The sequence below is a fragment of the Quercus lobata genome, chromosome 12, assembly GCF_001633185.2.
Source record: "Quercus lobata isolate SW786 chromosome 12, ValleyOak3.0 Primary Assembly, whole genome shotgun sequence".
NCBI classification, from domain to species: domain Eukaryota; kingdom Viridiplantae; phylum Streptophyta; class Magnoliopsida; order Fagales; family Fagaceae; genus Quercus; species Quercus lobata.
In genome coordinates this window covers 30,674,575-30,688,458 of record NC_044915.1, presented here as the reverse complement: position 1 = coordinate 30,688,458, position 13,884 = coordinate 30,674,575, and the positions used below count along the sequence as shown (strand labels likewise).

At 35.1% G+C, this 13,884-nt stretch overlaps 1 protein-coding gene across 9 annotated transcripts; it reads right to left on the bottom strand.

Annotated features, from left to right (window-relative positions):
- On the bottom strand, window positions 1–11,469 carry LOC115971199 (glucan endo-1,3-beta-glucosidase 5-like). 9 transcript variants are annotated; one of them, XM_031090958.1, is made up of 5 exons: window positions 9,838–11,461; window positions 9,036–9,124; window positions 8,329–8,477; window positions 3,482–3,755; window positions 1–1,284 (listed from the first exon to the last, which is right to left on the bottom strand). In XM_031090958.1, exons 4-5 carry the CDS (start codon window positions 3,685–3,687, stop codon window positions 165–167), a joined length of 1,326 nt encoding a protein of 441 aa, XP_030946818.1. In that variant the 5' UTR covers window positions 3,688–3,755; window positions 8,329–8,477; window positions 9,036–9,124; window positions 9,838–11,461; the 3' UTR covers window positions 1–164. The 9 variants fall into 9 exon arrangements, 8 of the variants coding, with proteins under 8 accessions (XP_030946818.1, XP_030946819.1, XP_030946817.1 ...); XM_031090959.1 differs by having other exon boundaries at window positions 11,043–11,461; XM_031090957.1 differs by lacking the exon at window positions 9,036–9,124.
- Window positions 11,470–13,884: the final 2,415 nt, after the last annotated feature.

Below are 13,884 nucleotides of genomic sequence, written 5' to 3'. Positions count from 1 at the left end.
CTCACATGTATCCAATCTGGTTGACAATTATCAAAAGCAGTTTTGTGTCTCTGTATGTGAAAATCCACCTCCCTAACCATTAAGTTATGAAAGTTTAATATTTGATATATTGTCTACATATACAAGCAAAAATATGAAGCAAGTAATGTACCTTAGCAGCAAAATCACAGAATTGAAAGGATTAACAAAGATAAAAACAGCAATAAACCAACAGGTTGTTTAAGTGATCCAACACTACTACTAGTACTCTGCAGTGCCGTAGGCACATTGATCATGATCCTAAATTTGCAATCTCCAGTTGATGGGTCTGTAGTTGTGACAACTGAAAGGTTTGAGAACCGACAAGCACTTGCAAGCTGATTTTGTATCTGATAGTAACTGTTAAATGCATAGGAGATATTCCCCCTAGCATCCAAACTTCCACATGAAGTCCCATATCCAAGACTAGTGCAATCAGCATTTGCACAAGCATAGCTGACAGTTGGTCCGACTTGTGGATCATCAAGACTAGCTGAGGGTGACATAACACACCATTGTTGAGCCAGATATGGTACATTACTTGCTGCTACCAAACCGTTCGAGTTTGCTGTAATGCTTAGCTGGTATTTGGGTGTTCCATCAATGTAAAACATCCCCCAATGCCGTTCAAAATTACCTGGCTGAATACTTTTGGCATCTTCATCTATAAGGCTGAATAAGTAAGCATCCAAGGGACCAGATCTCATTGGGGTCCCCTGCCCTGCCAGATAGCGAGACATGAAACCTTGGCTGAACCTCTGAGCATTCTGTAAGTTTGCATTTATATCTCCATCAGTCGGCCACCCGATTTCTCCAACAATTATGGACATGTTTCCATAGCCATTAGTCTGTAAGGCCCATACAAGGGTATCATAGTTTGCGCTAAACATGTCCTGATAGATTCTTCCATTATCATTTAAGGGAGATGAATAGCCATTAAAGAAGGCGTAGTCAGGGGGGAAACTGGGGTCATCATAAAGGCTGATAAAGGGGTAGATGTTGACAGTAAAAGGAGCTCCATTAGCATTCAAGAACTGAACAATTTGTACCATGAGGGCCTGGATGTTTGCACGGAAGTTACCAGAAGAAGGCAAAGTATTTGGACTCTCGTATACATCAGCATTTAGGGGGACAGTGACTTTAACCTGACTGCTCAAACCGGCTTTTGTAAGTGCTGACTGGATATTTTGAAGAGCGGGAAGAGTAATTGCTTCAAAGCTTCCGTTATACGTTGTCAAGAATGGTTCATTCCCAACTGCAACATACCTTGCAGAGAATGTATGAAATTGAAAAGGTAAATTTAACAGACAAACATAAACTGAATATTCAAAGAAACTAGACAAGCTCATATAAGAACCAAAAATGACCAGAAATAGTTTGCCTTCAACCTTTCTTGATCTTTTACAGTTTGGTAAATGATATATAGGAATGTATGTCTGCAAATCCTATTCTTAAAACAAATGCTTTTATCAAAAATTTTATTTTCTAAAAAACTGCAGAGCATAAAAATATCTATCTGGGCTTTATTTTATCTACTACATTAGGCAAAAGGAATACTAAAGTTGCAGAACATTGTGATGTGATGTAAACTCAGGTATATATTCTTACTATTGATTGGAAAAGGAGAGCATTTGCTTTATGATATCTTATATCACGGAAACCAGGTTATAATCAAGCAATGGAAATCTCATCATTACAGAATAATTTAAATAGCTAAGTAGCAAATACGAGTTGGTTTGAATATATACCAAAACTGGCAATACAAATCATTACAAAATAAATTATATAGCTCTTTATTCATGTCTGTGTAAGAACAATGTTGGGTTATCCTTGTCACAATGTTGTTTGTTCACTGATTGAGAAAGCAAAACAATATGAAGGCAGCAATTAACTGAAATATTGTACAGATACTTTCCCAATGCAACACCAAGCAACTTGAAAGCAAAAAGAATATAGGCTCTGAAGGGACAGGCTCAATATAGCGATTAAAAGGAGATAAAATATCTTCAGATTGCAGGAAATCCAAGGTTGGATAGATTGCACTATAGGAATAGCACGCTGTTCGAGAAATATTTCAAATATCCTCCAGGATTGTAACCAATGTTTAGCCATCAAAAGATGTTCAGAGATATAAGTGGGGGAGGATAAGTAAGATAAGGAGAGGGGGTAATTGCAAATAGTATTAGCTTATTTAGGTCATTTTTATTAAGGTCTCTTAAAATGGAGCCACAAGAAGACTCCAGTAGTGTCAGGCTGTTGAGATGCAAAATAAAGATACATAAATATTTTTTAAACAAAAAGTGGCACTCCATTTGATTTGATGCCAATACCTATAGATGATTGTATGTCATATTCAAGGTCAAAGCTATAAAATAAATAACTAGCAAATGGGAGACATGGGAGTTAAAGAGAAACTAATTTAGATTAAATAATCACACTAGGCTACTGGCACATGCAAATAAAAAGAAACTTTGTACAAGTTATTTTATTTATTTAGAAAGGTAGTACCTTTGTAAAATATACCTAGTTTTGTTTTGATAGGAAACATTCAGTGCACCTGTATTACGCATTATTAAACATGAAAATGTTATATAACTTGCTATGCAGGATAATTTACAAGCATTATAAAATGAGGCTGAATAAACTCTATCTAGTGGGAACCTTAAAGAGTATAAGGATTTACTAGTAGTTGTAAGACCCAGTAGATCTCGAGAACTATGTGCTTCATTCTATAAGTTTATTATTGTTTATAAATGTCTGTGGTGAAGTGTGCAAGTCAATCTCAAATGTTTGTTTGGTTTCAGGAAAACTAGGACACAAGTAGACCTATACAGAATGAAGTCTTTATCCCATTGAAGTTTTTATCCCTGTGTTTACAGACACAAGTGTTGCAATCTGACCACAGCAAGCAGCTCTTGTTAAATTTGTGATATATTTTTTGTAAATCAATCACAATTTCTTCTACAATAGGAATTCTGAAATTTTTAATGAACTTGTTGTGTGGTGCTGATTCTTTAAAACCCCTTCCAAACATTTTGTCACCCCAATAAGTAGAAAAATTATGCAAATACTATTAAAAATGGTGATAAGATTCATTGTCTTGCAGCTGTCACACACAGTTATGCTCAATGTAATTCACTCCCAATTCCACAAGGTTGCATTTAATTGTCCTTGAAAAGACAATACCGTTTTCGCTGCATTAATCAATACAAACATGCGGTTAAATTTAATTGGAGAACCTACGATACAATGTCAAAGGAACTATATCTAAGTTTTTCCCTAACTAATAAAACCGTAAGAATAACAACTTTGTCAAGTGCATACACGAATACAATTTAAGTGAATAAGTTAACTAATTGAACATCTATCGTAAGAGTTAACATGATTGCAAGGTATCACTTGAATAAATACTTGCATAGAAAAGCATAGTAATGGCAAAAAGATGAAGAGAGAGAGGATTTACCTGATGTCTACACCATTGGAAGAGATATGTGCTGACACATTCTTAGCAACCCATTTCTCAGCTGCTTGAACACTATTAGCCAAAGTATAAAGCATGTCATTAGGAATACCCACCATGACTTGAATCCCTGAATTTTTCAGTGCATTCAAAGTTGTGGAATCAGCATCAAAAAGCTTAACCTGTTGAATCCCATTGTCCCTTAGCATCTTCACCACAATTGCAGGCGGCAAAGGGTGCGTTGCCTGTGTCCCCCAGTTAACACCAATTCCACTCACTGAACCCATCAAAAGCACAGTAAATAACAACAACATGGCAACTAAAAGACCAGCAAAGTCCACAACTTTCAACAACCCCATAATCCCTTTACTAATATAGTCGTAAAAAACTATATGGCGTTTATGATTTGAGATAGAATTTATAGAAAATAGCTGGCTTTAACACATGGGATTGAAACCAAACCAAAGTCGGTTTTACTCAGCAAAGTCAGGTTAAACTTAAACACTGCCTCTATATTAGGAAGGCTATATTTCTTAGGACTCAAGAAAGTTTTCAGTGAAACAAGGGAATAATCACCAAAAAATAAGGAAAGAATATATAGCTGAATATATATAGGTTCAATAAAGTAGAATAAAAGAAGGGAAAACAGACTAGACAGAGTGAACACGCAAGCAAAAGAAATTCATTTATACTTGAAAAGCAGAGAGCATTAATAAACAAAGCCCAGAAAAGCCTCAGAAGTTAGAAACCAGAAGCGAAATACTGAAAGAACAAAACTTGGTATTTGAAAGCTTTGCACATAGGCTGATTTGAAATAAACATCAGACAATTACAGCTGCCATGCATAAAACAGAGGTAATTCTAATAAAAACAACAGGTTCTCTCTCTGATCCAAAATAGAAACTTTTTGGCTGATAGTTTAGCTTAACCAAAGGGCATAAAGAAACAGAGATCGAGAGCAAAAGCAAGAGAGAGACAGAGAGAGAGTTGAGAGCTGAAAGTTGTGGGAAGAGAGTGAGTCTGTAGGTACAACCTTTCTGATTTAGAGTCTAGTAGGAGTATGCGTACGCATAATAGATCCAAACACATTATTTAATTTGATTAGACAATTATTCACAGTAATTTAATCTTATGTTTCTGTATAATTACCCGACCAAAGAGGTTTTATTTTTTCCATTGGAGCTGTCAACTGGTCCTTCTCTCCTCATTATTTGATCAAATCATTTATTTAATTATTTTTTTTAGAAGGAGTATAATTGTATAAAGAAACCCCCAACCATCTCAAGTAAAAAACTCTTTAATTAACCAAAAAGCTTTTCTTGAACATAAATGGAATAGTGGGGGGGTATTCTAGACTTTCTCATAGTACTTGAGGTCGTTCTCTTTCTTCCATTATCAAAATCAGTGCCATATTATTATGTATGCAATGATCGAAGCACCGATTTCCAGAAAGTTGTAGTAATATTTTTACTTTACAAACAGTTATAGTAGCCGTTTGGGGCTATATATGTATGGTTCCAACTTCCAATTTCCAACAAAGTTATCGCTGACCCACATACCTTACCTTAAAAAACTTAGGATTCCGCGTAGTGTTGATGTGTATGCGTGTGTGCAGCAGTGTGCTTTTTTATTTTGGATAAGGTAGCAGTGTGCTTTTGAAGTTTGGTCGTTCAGAATTTGAGGTAAGGTAAGTTTTTCCTTCTTTGTCAGCAAAGTGAGTAATAAACAAAGTGAGTTGATAGTTGAGATAGGCATGTAATAACGCACTGCTTTCGGTTTTATAACCAGCTGGATCGGATTATCAAAAAGCAGCCAACCACGTGGCATGCACAAAAAATATGCGTTGAAATGGAGAGAATTCAATTGCCTGGTCCGTGGCCCTTCAGTGGTCAGGGATTGTAGCCGTCCAATTGGCATGCTAAATGAGTGGTTTTGTGGGTTGGGTCCAATGTCATGTGCAGTGGAGCCAATTGGATGCTGTTATGTGTCCAGGAATTACTACGTGGCAATACCCCATTCGGTTTAGTGCTTATGACGCACTGGACCTAAACTTCTTTTTTTTAATGAATTTTTTAATGTGTCACATCTTTTGTTAAAATTCTGATACGATAAATTATGTGTGATTAATTGTCTATTATTTTTATATATACATGTCATTTTTTTAAATTTTTTTTAGAACAACACAACTTAAGTGAGCGTTTGGTTTCAGCTGAAACCAACGTTCACGTTTTCATTTCATGTTTCCGTCCTCCTTTTTTTTTTTTTTTTCAGCGCATGAACAGTGAATTTACTGTGCAGAGACAAAAATCACTGTTCATGTACTGTAACAGCACTGTTCACACATTAAAAATGTTAAAAATGGGACTCACACTACTTTTCACACATTTAAAAATTATTTTGTTACAGTGTTTTTAATTTTCAGTTTCAACAATAATAAGTTCAATCCAAACGGACCCTAAATATATGTTAGGGCACTTGATCTAAGCGTCTTTTTTAATGAGTTTTTAATGTGCTGCACTATTTATTACGATTTTGATATGATAAATGATAAGTGATTGATTGTCTATTATTTTTATATGTACAGTTGGACACGTCTTTTTTTTTTTTTTTTTTTTTTTATTTTTTTTAGAACACAACTTAAATACATGTTAATATGTGAATAGATTACATTATTTATAGTCTGCAATTTATATATATATATATATATATATATATTTTTTTTTTTAAATTCGTTTTCCTCATATATATATATATATATATATATAAACACTTTCATATATATTTTTCTTTTAGAGATAATTACAACATACTGCTAACCCATAGCTCGAACCCTTTCCCTTCTAAACCCTCAAGCATTTTGTACATGAGGAGGTGCCAATTCAGTTAGCCTTTGGCAAACACTTTCATATTAATAAAGAGTGCAATAAGCAATTTCATTATAATATAATATTGGAATTAAACGGGAATATCAATAGTGGAAAGGAGGGACATCTAATAATAATAAACCTTAATGGTTGATGAGACAATATACATATAGATTGAATGGTGAGAACTTAAGGAGTGTCTACAGCGTGGATTTTAATATGTCATTTTTGTGGCAATAGACAGCCTGTCCCAAGTAATTCTCTCTCAAAGAGGAAAAAGAAAAGTTCATATCCAATGCACCATTCAACAGATGAGAAATGGGAAGAAATGTTAATCACAGCATCTAGAAAAACATTTGTCACAAAAGAAAAGACTGATTAATTCATCTTAAATAGTTCCACAACTATGTGATTAAGGACTAATCAATTCATCTTATATAGTTCCACAACTATGTGATTACTATAGCAGATTACTCAATAGACACAGTCAATGACTTTCATTCCTAAAACTGCAGAAAATCTTTATTATTCAAATGCATACCTAACGCACCATATCAATGGTGAGATGAACAATTTTGAGGACTATGGTTTATTAAGGCAAGCAGTTCAAGAAACAACAGAATTTACGGTAAATTTACCCCAAGATTTTCAACCGGTTCCTTGAAGACAACTCCTCCTCCACATTCAAACTCTATCAATGTCAAAATACATATATACCTCAGTCCTCAATTGAAACGGAGGAGAAGAAGAAAAAAAGATAATTTCCATTAAATTAACATCCAAGAAGTATGTTTTAGGCAACAATTGTCAGTTGACACATATATTCTCTAGCAGCAACACATCCAACAACTCCGTTGTTGGAATTACTATGAAAAAGGCAGAACATTTATGATGGGAGATCATCCCAAGGAACAAACTTAAAAGTGATAATATTTTATTATTATTAAAAGAGCAAGGAAAGTAGAGGAAGATTCCAAAAGCATAGGTCACAAGATCTTTGGCAAGAACAAAGCAAAGAGAAATCATAATTCAAGTTAAGTCAAGTTTGACCTTATAATACACAGTATATTTTTTCTCATATGATTTACTGATGAACTTAATCAAAGTTGTCATTAAATAATCGCCCTTCTCAGTTTCTTGCTAAAACCACTCTGGATAGAAATTTCCATTAAACATCCACACAAATCATAGCCATAAAGGTTGAAAATGCAAATCAACTAACTTAAAAATGCAGACAAAAACAGTTAATTATCACAATTGAATTCTGTGTCACATTTGGTAAAGTGCATATTTAATGATAAAGGAGCACACAACCCATATGCATAGTTTCTCCAAAAAAAAAAAAACTTTTTTTTTTTGCTCTATCCTGAGGTCAGAATTTGTTATGATGGCAACTGCTCTAACCTTAAGCCATTTGTCGCAGGTATCACCTTTCCTAAAGCCTCCACAAGCAGGAGCCTCAAGCAATATACATGCCCTATTTTTACTTTTAGCTCTATCTGCTTTAGAGTGACTTGTAGGAGAACTCAAAATTGTCAAAAGATGCATTTGTTTGAAATATTGTACTAGACCTAATGAAGGACATTGCTAGGTGAATAGTGCATGTGGTGCCCAGAACAAAGCACAGAATACATGAAGCACTCAAAAGAGTTGCAAAATAAACTAAAGCCATCAAAGTTACTCATGTGAGTCTACAAGGTAGACTCCCAATTCTTGGGTCTTAATGAGTATAATATAATTTAATGTCTCTTCTGAAAAATCATCAATATAAGTCAAGGTTTTGTATTTGAGATTGCCGTCTTGGAAATTACATACACATGTAAAAAGGGTACAAGATAATGCAATCCCATATCTGATAATTCTAAAATGTTACTTATCCCAAAAAAAGAAGCTATAATGCAAAAATTAGCAACTATGACAATGAAAGTCAAGAATAACACATTATATATTGAAGTCAAAAGGTTACAACAGTTCAGTCTCACCTACCTCCTCAGATTGAAATTGTACATCCAGAAGATCCATCTTATTTTGATACACACTCAACAATTGAGGAACATCATCCTGAAATCTGATCACAAACTTCTCCAGAAAACGCTTCTCAGTAGGTAGTAACTCGTGTCCAATACGCCACTGCTCTGATAAGACAGCACCACTGGGTCAGGGGTAAGTAACTCGTAACTGCTACAAATCCCTAAGAGCACTAGCATCCGGGGGTGCAAAAAAAAAAAACCCTATTTTACATCCTCAAACACCACTTTATCTATTTTACCAACCCATTTTACAACTCACGCAACATCCCAGTTTTTATTTTTACATACAACTCCTTAAAATAATATAAACTATCCTATCAACTCATTCTCTCTCTTCTCTCCCATCTCTCTCTCTCTTGTTTTTTTTTTTTTTTGGGGAGAAAAATGGAAAAATCTAGTTCTGGAAATGCTAACAAAGTAGACCTATCACAGATGAGTTCGTGATTACACTAGAAAACTTGAAGCATTAAACATCCACACAAATCTAGCCATAAAGGTTGAAATTACAAATCAACGAGCATAAGAGCAGACTGAAATTTTTATTAAAAAAATGCAGTGAATTGTCATAACTGAATTCTGTATCACGTATGGTAAATTTGCATATCTAATAATAAAGGAGCAAACACAACCCATATGCATAAGTACTCAATTTGAGAGCACTACTTTTAGCTCGATCCTGAAGTCAGACTTTGTTGTAATGGCAACTGCTCTCCACTTAAGCCATGTCTCGTGGGTATCACCTTTCCTAGAGCCTGCACAAGCAGGAACCTTGAGCACCATATATGCCCTATTTTAACTTTTAGCAAAATCTGCCTAAAGAGACTACTTCATTTTATTTATAGGTAATAAAAATTTTATTGAAAAAAGACTACTTCATGCAAAATGACATGAAATAGCCTAAAGAACTACAGAAAATACAAAAGGTTATGTACAAAAAGATAGAGACTCAATAAACATTGGAATGGAATCTCTATTCGTTAGTCCCCTAGCACGACACCAATCAAACAAAGGACCAACAAAAAAGCTGGAAGTTGTCAAAAGACTCCATTTGTTTGAAATAATGTAATAGACCTAATGTAGGGCAATTCAATGACATTGCTAGGTGTGTAAATAGGGCCTTGCTTGTGTTACCCAGAACATAGCACAAAACACATTAAGCACTTAATAGAGTAGCAAACTAAACTAAAGCCATCAAAGTTACTCACGTCGTCTAATAGGTAAACTCCCAATTCTCAAGTCCTAATGAGTGTGATTTACTCTGTTTGAAAAACCATCAATCTATGTCATGGTTTTATAGTTGAGACTGTTGTCTTGGAAATTATATACACATGTGCAAACAGTACAAGATAATGCAATCTCATATCTAATATATATCTAAAATGCAAAAATTAGCAACTGTGATAATGAAAGTCAAGAATAACATTATATTGAAGTCAAAATGTTACAACAGTTCAGTCTCACCGACCTTCTCAGATTGAATTTCTACATCCAGAAGCTCCATCTTATTTTGATACACACTCAACAATTGAGGAACATTATCCTGAAATCTGATCACAAACTTCTCCAAAAAATACTTCTCAGTAGGTAGTAAGAAAGTTGCTAAGCTTAAGTCATTCTTGACCAAATCCTTGGCTAACAAAATTTGAACAACTGAACACCTAGGGATAATCCTCTTCTCCAAGCTTAAATTCAGAACCACAGGATTTTTAGCAATACTTTTTGATGAGAAACCCAATTTGCTCACAAGGAATTCCATTGCTTTTGTGATCTTCTCCTCTGATAAAAGCATACAAATTGGATGCTTTTTAAATGCTAAGAGAGTGTCCGCTTCAGACCAACCCCACCTCCTAAAAATCTCAAATTTAGATTCCCACATTGGTTTTTTCAATTTCAAAACCGCTTGGATTGCCTGCACAAACAATGCTTTTGAAGGATCAAAGCCCAATTCCTTAACCTCCTGGACGGCCTTAACAAACTTCGCATGTGTAATGAATGCCATACTCGGAGAATGAGTCACCAAAAGAGAGATGGCAGATTGAGGTGCTCCAAGTTCTCTCAAAAGAGCAACATTTGGAGCCATAACATTGGTTACATCACATAGAAAAGCACGCTGTGAGCGCTTCATAGTGGTAATGACTTTCTCATTCTCAAGAAGCACACTTTTAAGGAAATCATAGCATGGAATTAGGTGATTAGTCAAGCTCCTTCGCAGTAGGTCAGGGCTTATAGTGAGGATTCTAGGGAGGTCAGAGCCTGAAACCCCTATAGAACGGAAAAACTGAATCTTTGGCAAAAGGGTATTCTCAGGATCTGCTAAAAGCAAAGTTGGGCGACTCCTAATAATTTTGGTGATTTGGGTATTGTCGAATCCATTCTCTTTGAGAAGACTAAGCACTGAGTCTGGCCTATCTGGGTTTTGAAAGTGTACCTTGTTGGATGCTAATAGAGCTGATTTTGATGACAACCCACATGATTTTACGAGATAAGACACTGTAAAATGATTTCTTTCTGGTTCATTTTCAAACTCTGATTCAGATAAACAACCTACTGATGTAAATGATTGGATGATAAAGAAAGCATTTTTCTGAAGAAGACCCAACTGGGTCCTCCTCCTATTTGTAACAAAAAGTAGCTGTCTTGAAGAGAGAAAACCAAACATAATTGACTCACTGAGTTTGCCTGAGAGTCAGCTTCAGCAGGGCTGCATTGATTGTCTGATTAATCTTTCATGGGCAAAAAGGTGGAAGTGGAAATTGAGAGTGGACCTGAGAGGAACGCGTTTGTCGAATACATCACTGCTCTGATAAGCCAGCACCGGGTCCAAGAGTTAGAAACTCGTAACCTAATCCAAATCCCTAACCGTGGCCCATATGTATTGCGTACGCTTCCTCTTCAGTAGAGTACCCTCTTAACTCTTCAAGCCACCTTAATGCCCCCACTTTGGGTCACAAGCCCACGTTACAGAGCTCGGCTTATGTTTCCATTATGATGTTGCATATGAAGAAAGAAATACTATGGTTGCTAAGCGATGTGGGATTGAAACATTGAAACATATGTTTGTTTGGGGTGTGGGGGTCTACATACCCATTATACTATTAGCATGCTTCCTTTCTAATGTTTGATTTGATTGAACTTGAAGATAGCAAGTTAGAAACTATCTGTTTTGCAACTTGGATTCAGTTTATTAATACAGCAGCATGTTATAATATTAGGGTTGTGTTTTGTAGCTTTATTTCAATTTTTTCAGCTTTATAAGCTGTGAGACCAACTTCATAGAGAGAAAATATATTAAAATAAACTACGGAGCCAGTTTTTCTATTTTTTTTTATCCAATTTTTTTATTAAATAGAATCTATATTAATCTAACCTTAACAATCACCGTACGGTACTTGTTAACATTTACCATAATATTAAGACGTTAGTAAGTTGACTTTATGATTTTCCTTTGTTTTATTCTTGTTGAAGAGTGAAGATGCAATTTTCCACTTTTATTTCTTTTATCTTATTAAAAATTGGCTTAAAGTTGACCATTTAGGGGGTAAAATCTGTCATCACAAATATTTGATTCTTTGTTAGGAATACAAAGGAATTATCCTCTCTTATTTATGATTGCAAGAACCTCCTAGGCCGAGAATGGACCGTTTGACCATATAATTTTTTTCACGAGGCTGATGGAGTAGTGGATGGACTTGCCAAGGGGGGAAGAGCAAGAGAACAGACTTGAAGAATATATCCACTGTCCCTTTTTCTTTTCTTTTTTTGTATCATGTAAATATGTACGTGACCTTTTGTGAATTGGTACTCCCAGGGAGTGTCATTTGGTCTCTTTTGTATCTATCCATCCTAACGGAAGCGGGTCTAGGACAGAACTGTTTCTAATGGCATATTAGAATAAATAAAAGAAGAATTTTCAACTAACTATTGTAACCTATAAACCAATTGTAGTATATATGTTTTGCTTGACATTGATACAGATCTATGCAAAACAAGTATAGAACAACCCCTCCTATTTCTTTTTGTAATAAAAGTGGCAGTCTTGAACAGAGAACCAAACATATAATTGAGATTGGGCTCACTGAAAAAATATTAATGATAAGGCAAAATATTCTGGGCCAAAAAGATGGAAGTAGAATTTGAGAGTGGGCCTATCAGGATAGACCTGAGGGGTACCGACTCTTTGGCCCACTGGAGAGGAAGAAGCTCGTCTGTCCTTCAGGGACACATTTCACTGCTCTGATAAGCCAGTGCCTGGTTACGCGAAGTGTAAGAGCGTATTATCTTATACACAGCCGTAACCCATTTTTATTGCACGTGCCATTTCCGAGCTTCTTTCCTCCAGTGGAGAGTCAATAAGGGCCCACACAATGCCCCACAGGAACCATTTTTCTTCTAGGTTGTCCACTCTTAAAGTTCTTCAACCCACCTTAATGCCCCCACATTGGGTCACAAGCCCACGTTAAAGAGCTCGGCGTCCGTTTTCTCTATGCTGCAGTATATGAAGATAGAAACTCTTTGGTTGCTAAGCGATGTGGGATTAATACATATGTTTGTTTGTGGTGAGTTAGGTGTGAGGTCTTCATTAATCATTATAGTATTAGCATGTTTCCTTTCTAATGTTTGATGGGAACATGAAGACAGCAACTATCTGTTTCACAACTTGGATTCAGTTTATCATTACAGCATGTTATGATTTCCCTTTGTTTTATTCTTGCTGAAGAGTGAAGATTCAATTTTCCTCTTTTATTTCTTTTATCTTACTTCTTTACTATTAGCTTAAAGTAGTAATGATTTCCCTTTGTGAAGAAGTATCTTTTTATCACAAATGTTTTTTTTTTCTTTGTTAGTAAGGAATACAAAGGAATTGTCACAATGATATGTTACTAATGATTTATATATTAGTCAGCTAACTATTGTAGCCTACAATATGAACTTCTCAGATGTTACTTTAGTGGAAATTACCTGACATTTTTTTTTTTTTTCAATTGTAGTATATATGTTTTGCTTGACATTGATACGGTTCTAGGAGCACGTTGCAAAAACTGTTTAGTATAGAGTTACTTGAGTCTTCATCTACTAGGTTTAGGATAAGAAGAAATAGCTGGCGTTTGGTGATATAATTGCTTCATTTTGGTTTTGCCATAAAAACTTTTTAGCTCCTTTATGTACTGGTAATCTCCCATTAGAAATGTTGCTGTAGTAGAATATATTAGTCAACTGACAGTTGTTACCAAAAACATACTTCCTAGATGTTAATTTATTTGAAAATAATTATTCTCCTCCTTTTCTTTTCTTCCCCCACCCCTTTTTTTAATAATAAATTAGAATCCTTTTCAATTGAGTTATACATGTATTTTGACATTGATATGGCTTGAATATGGAGTCGTTGTCAACTTATCATCATGGAACTGGTTGAAAATCTTAAGGTTAATTTGCTACAAATTATGTTGTTTCTTGAATTGTTGTTGTTGTTGTTTTTTTTTTTTTAGAAGTTCTTGAATTGTTGTTGGCCTTG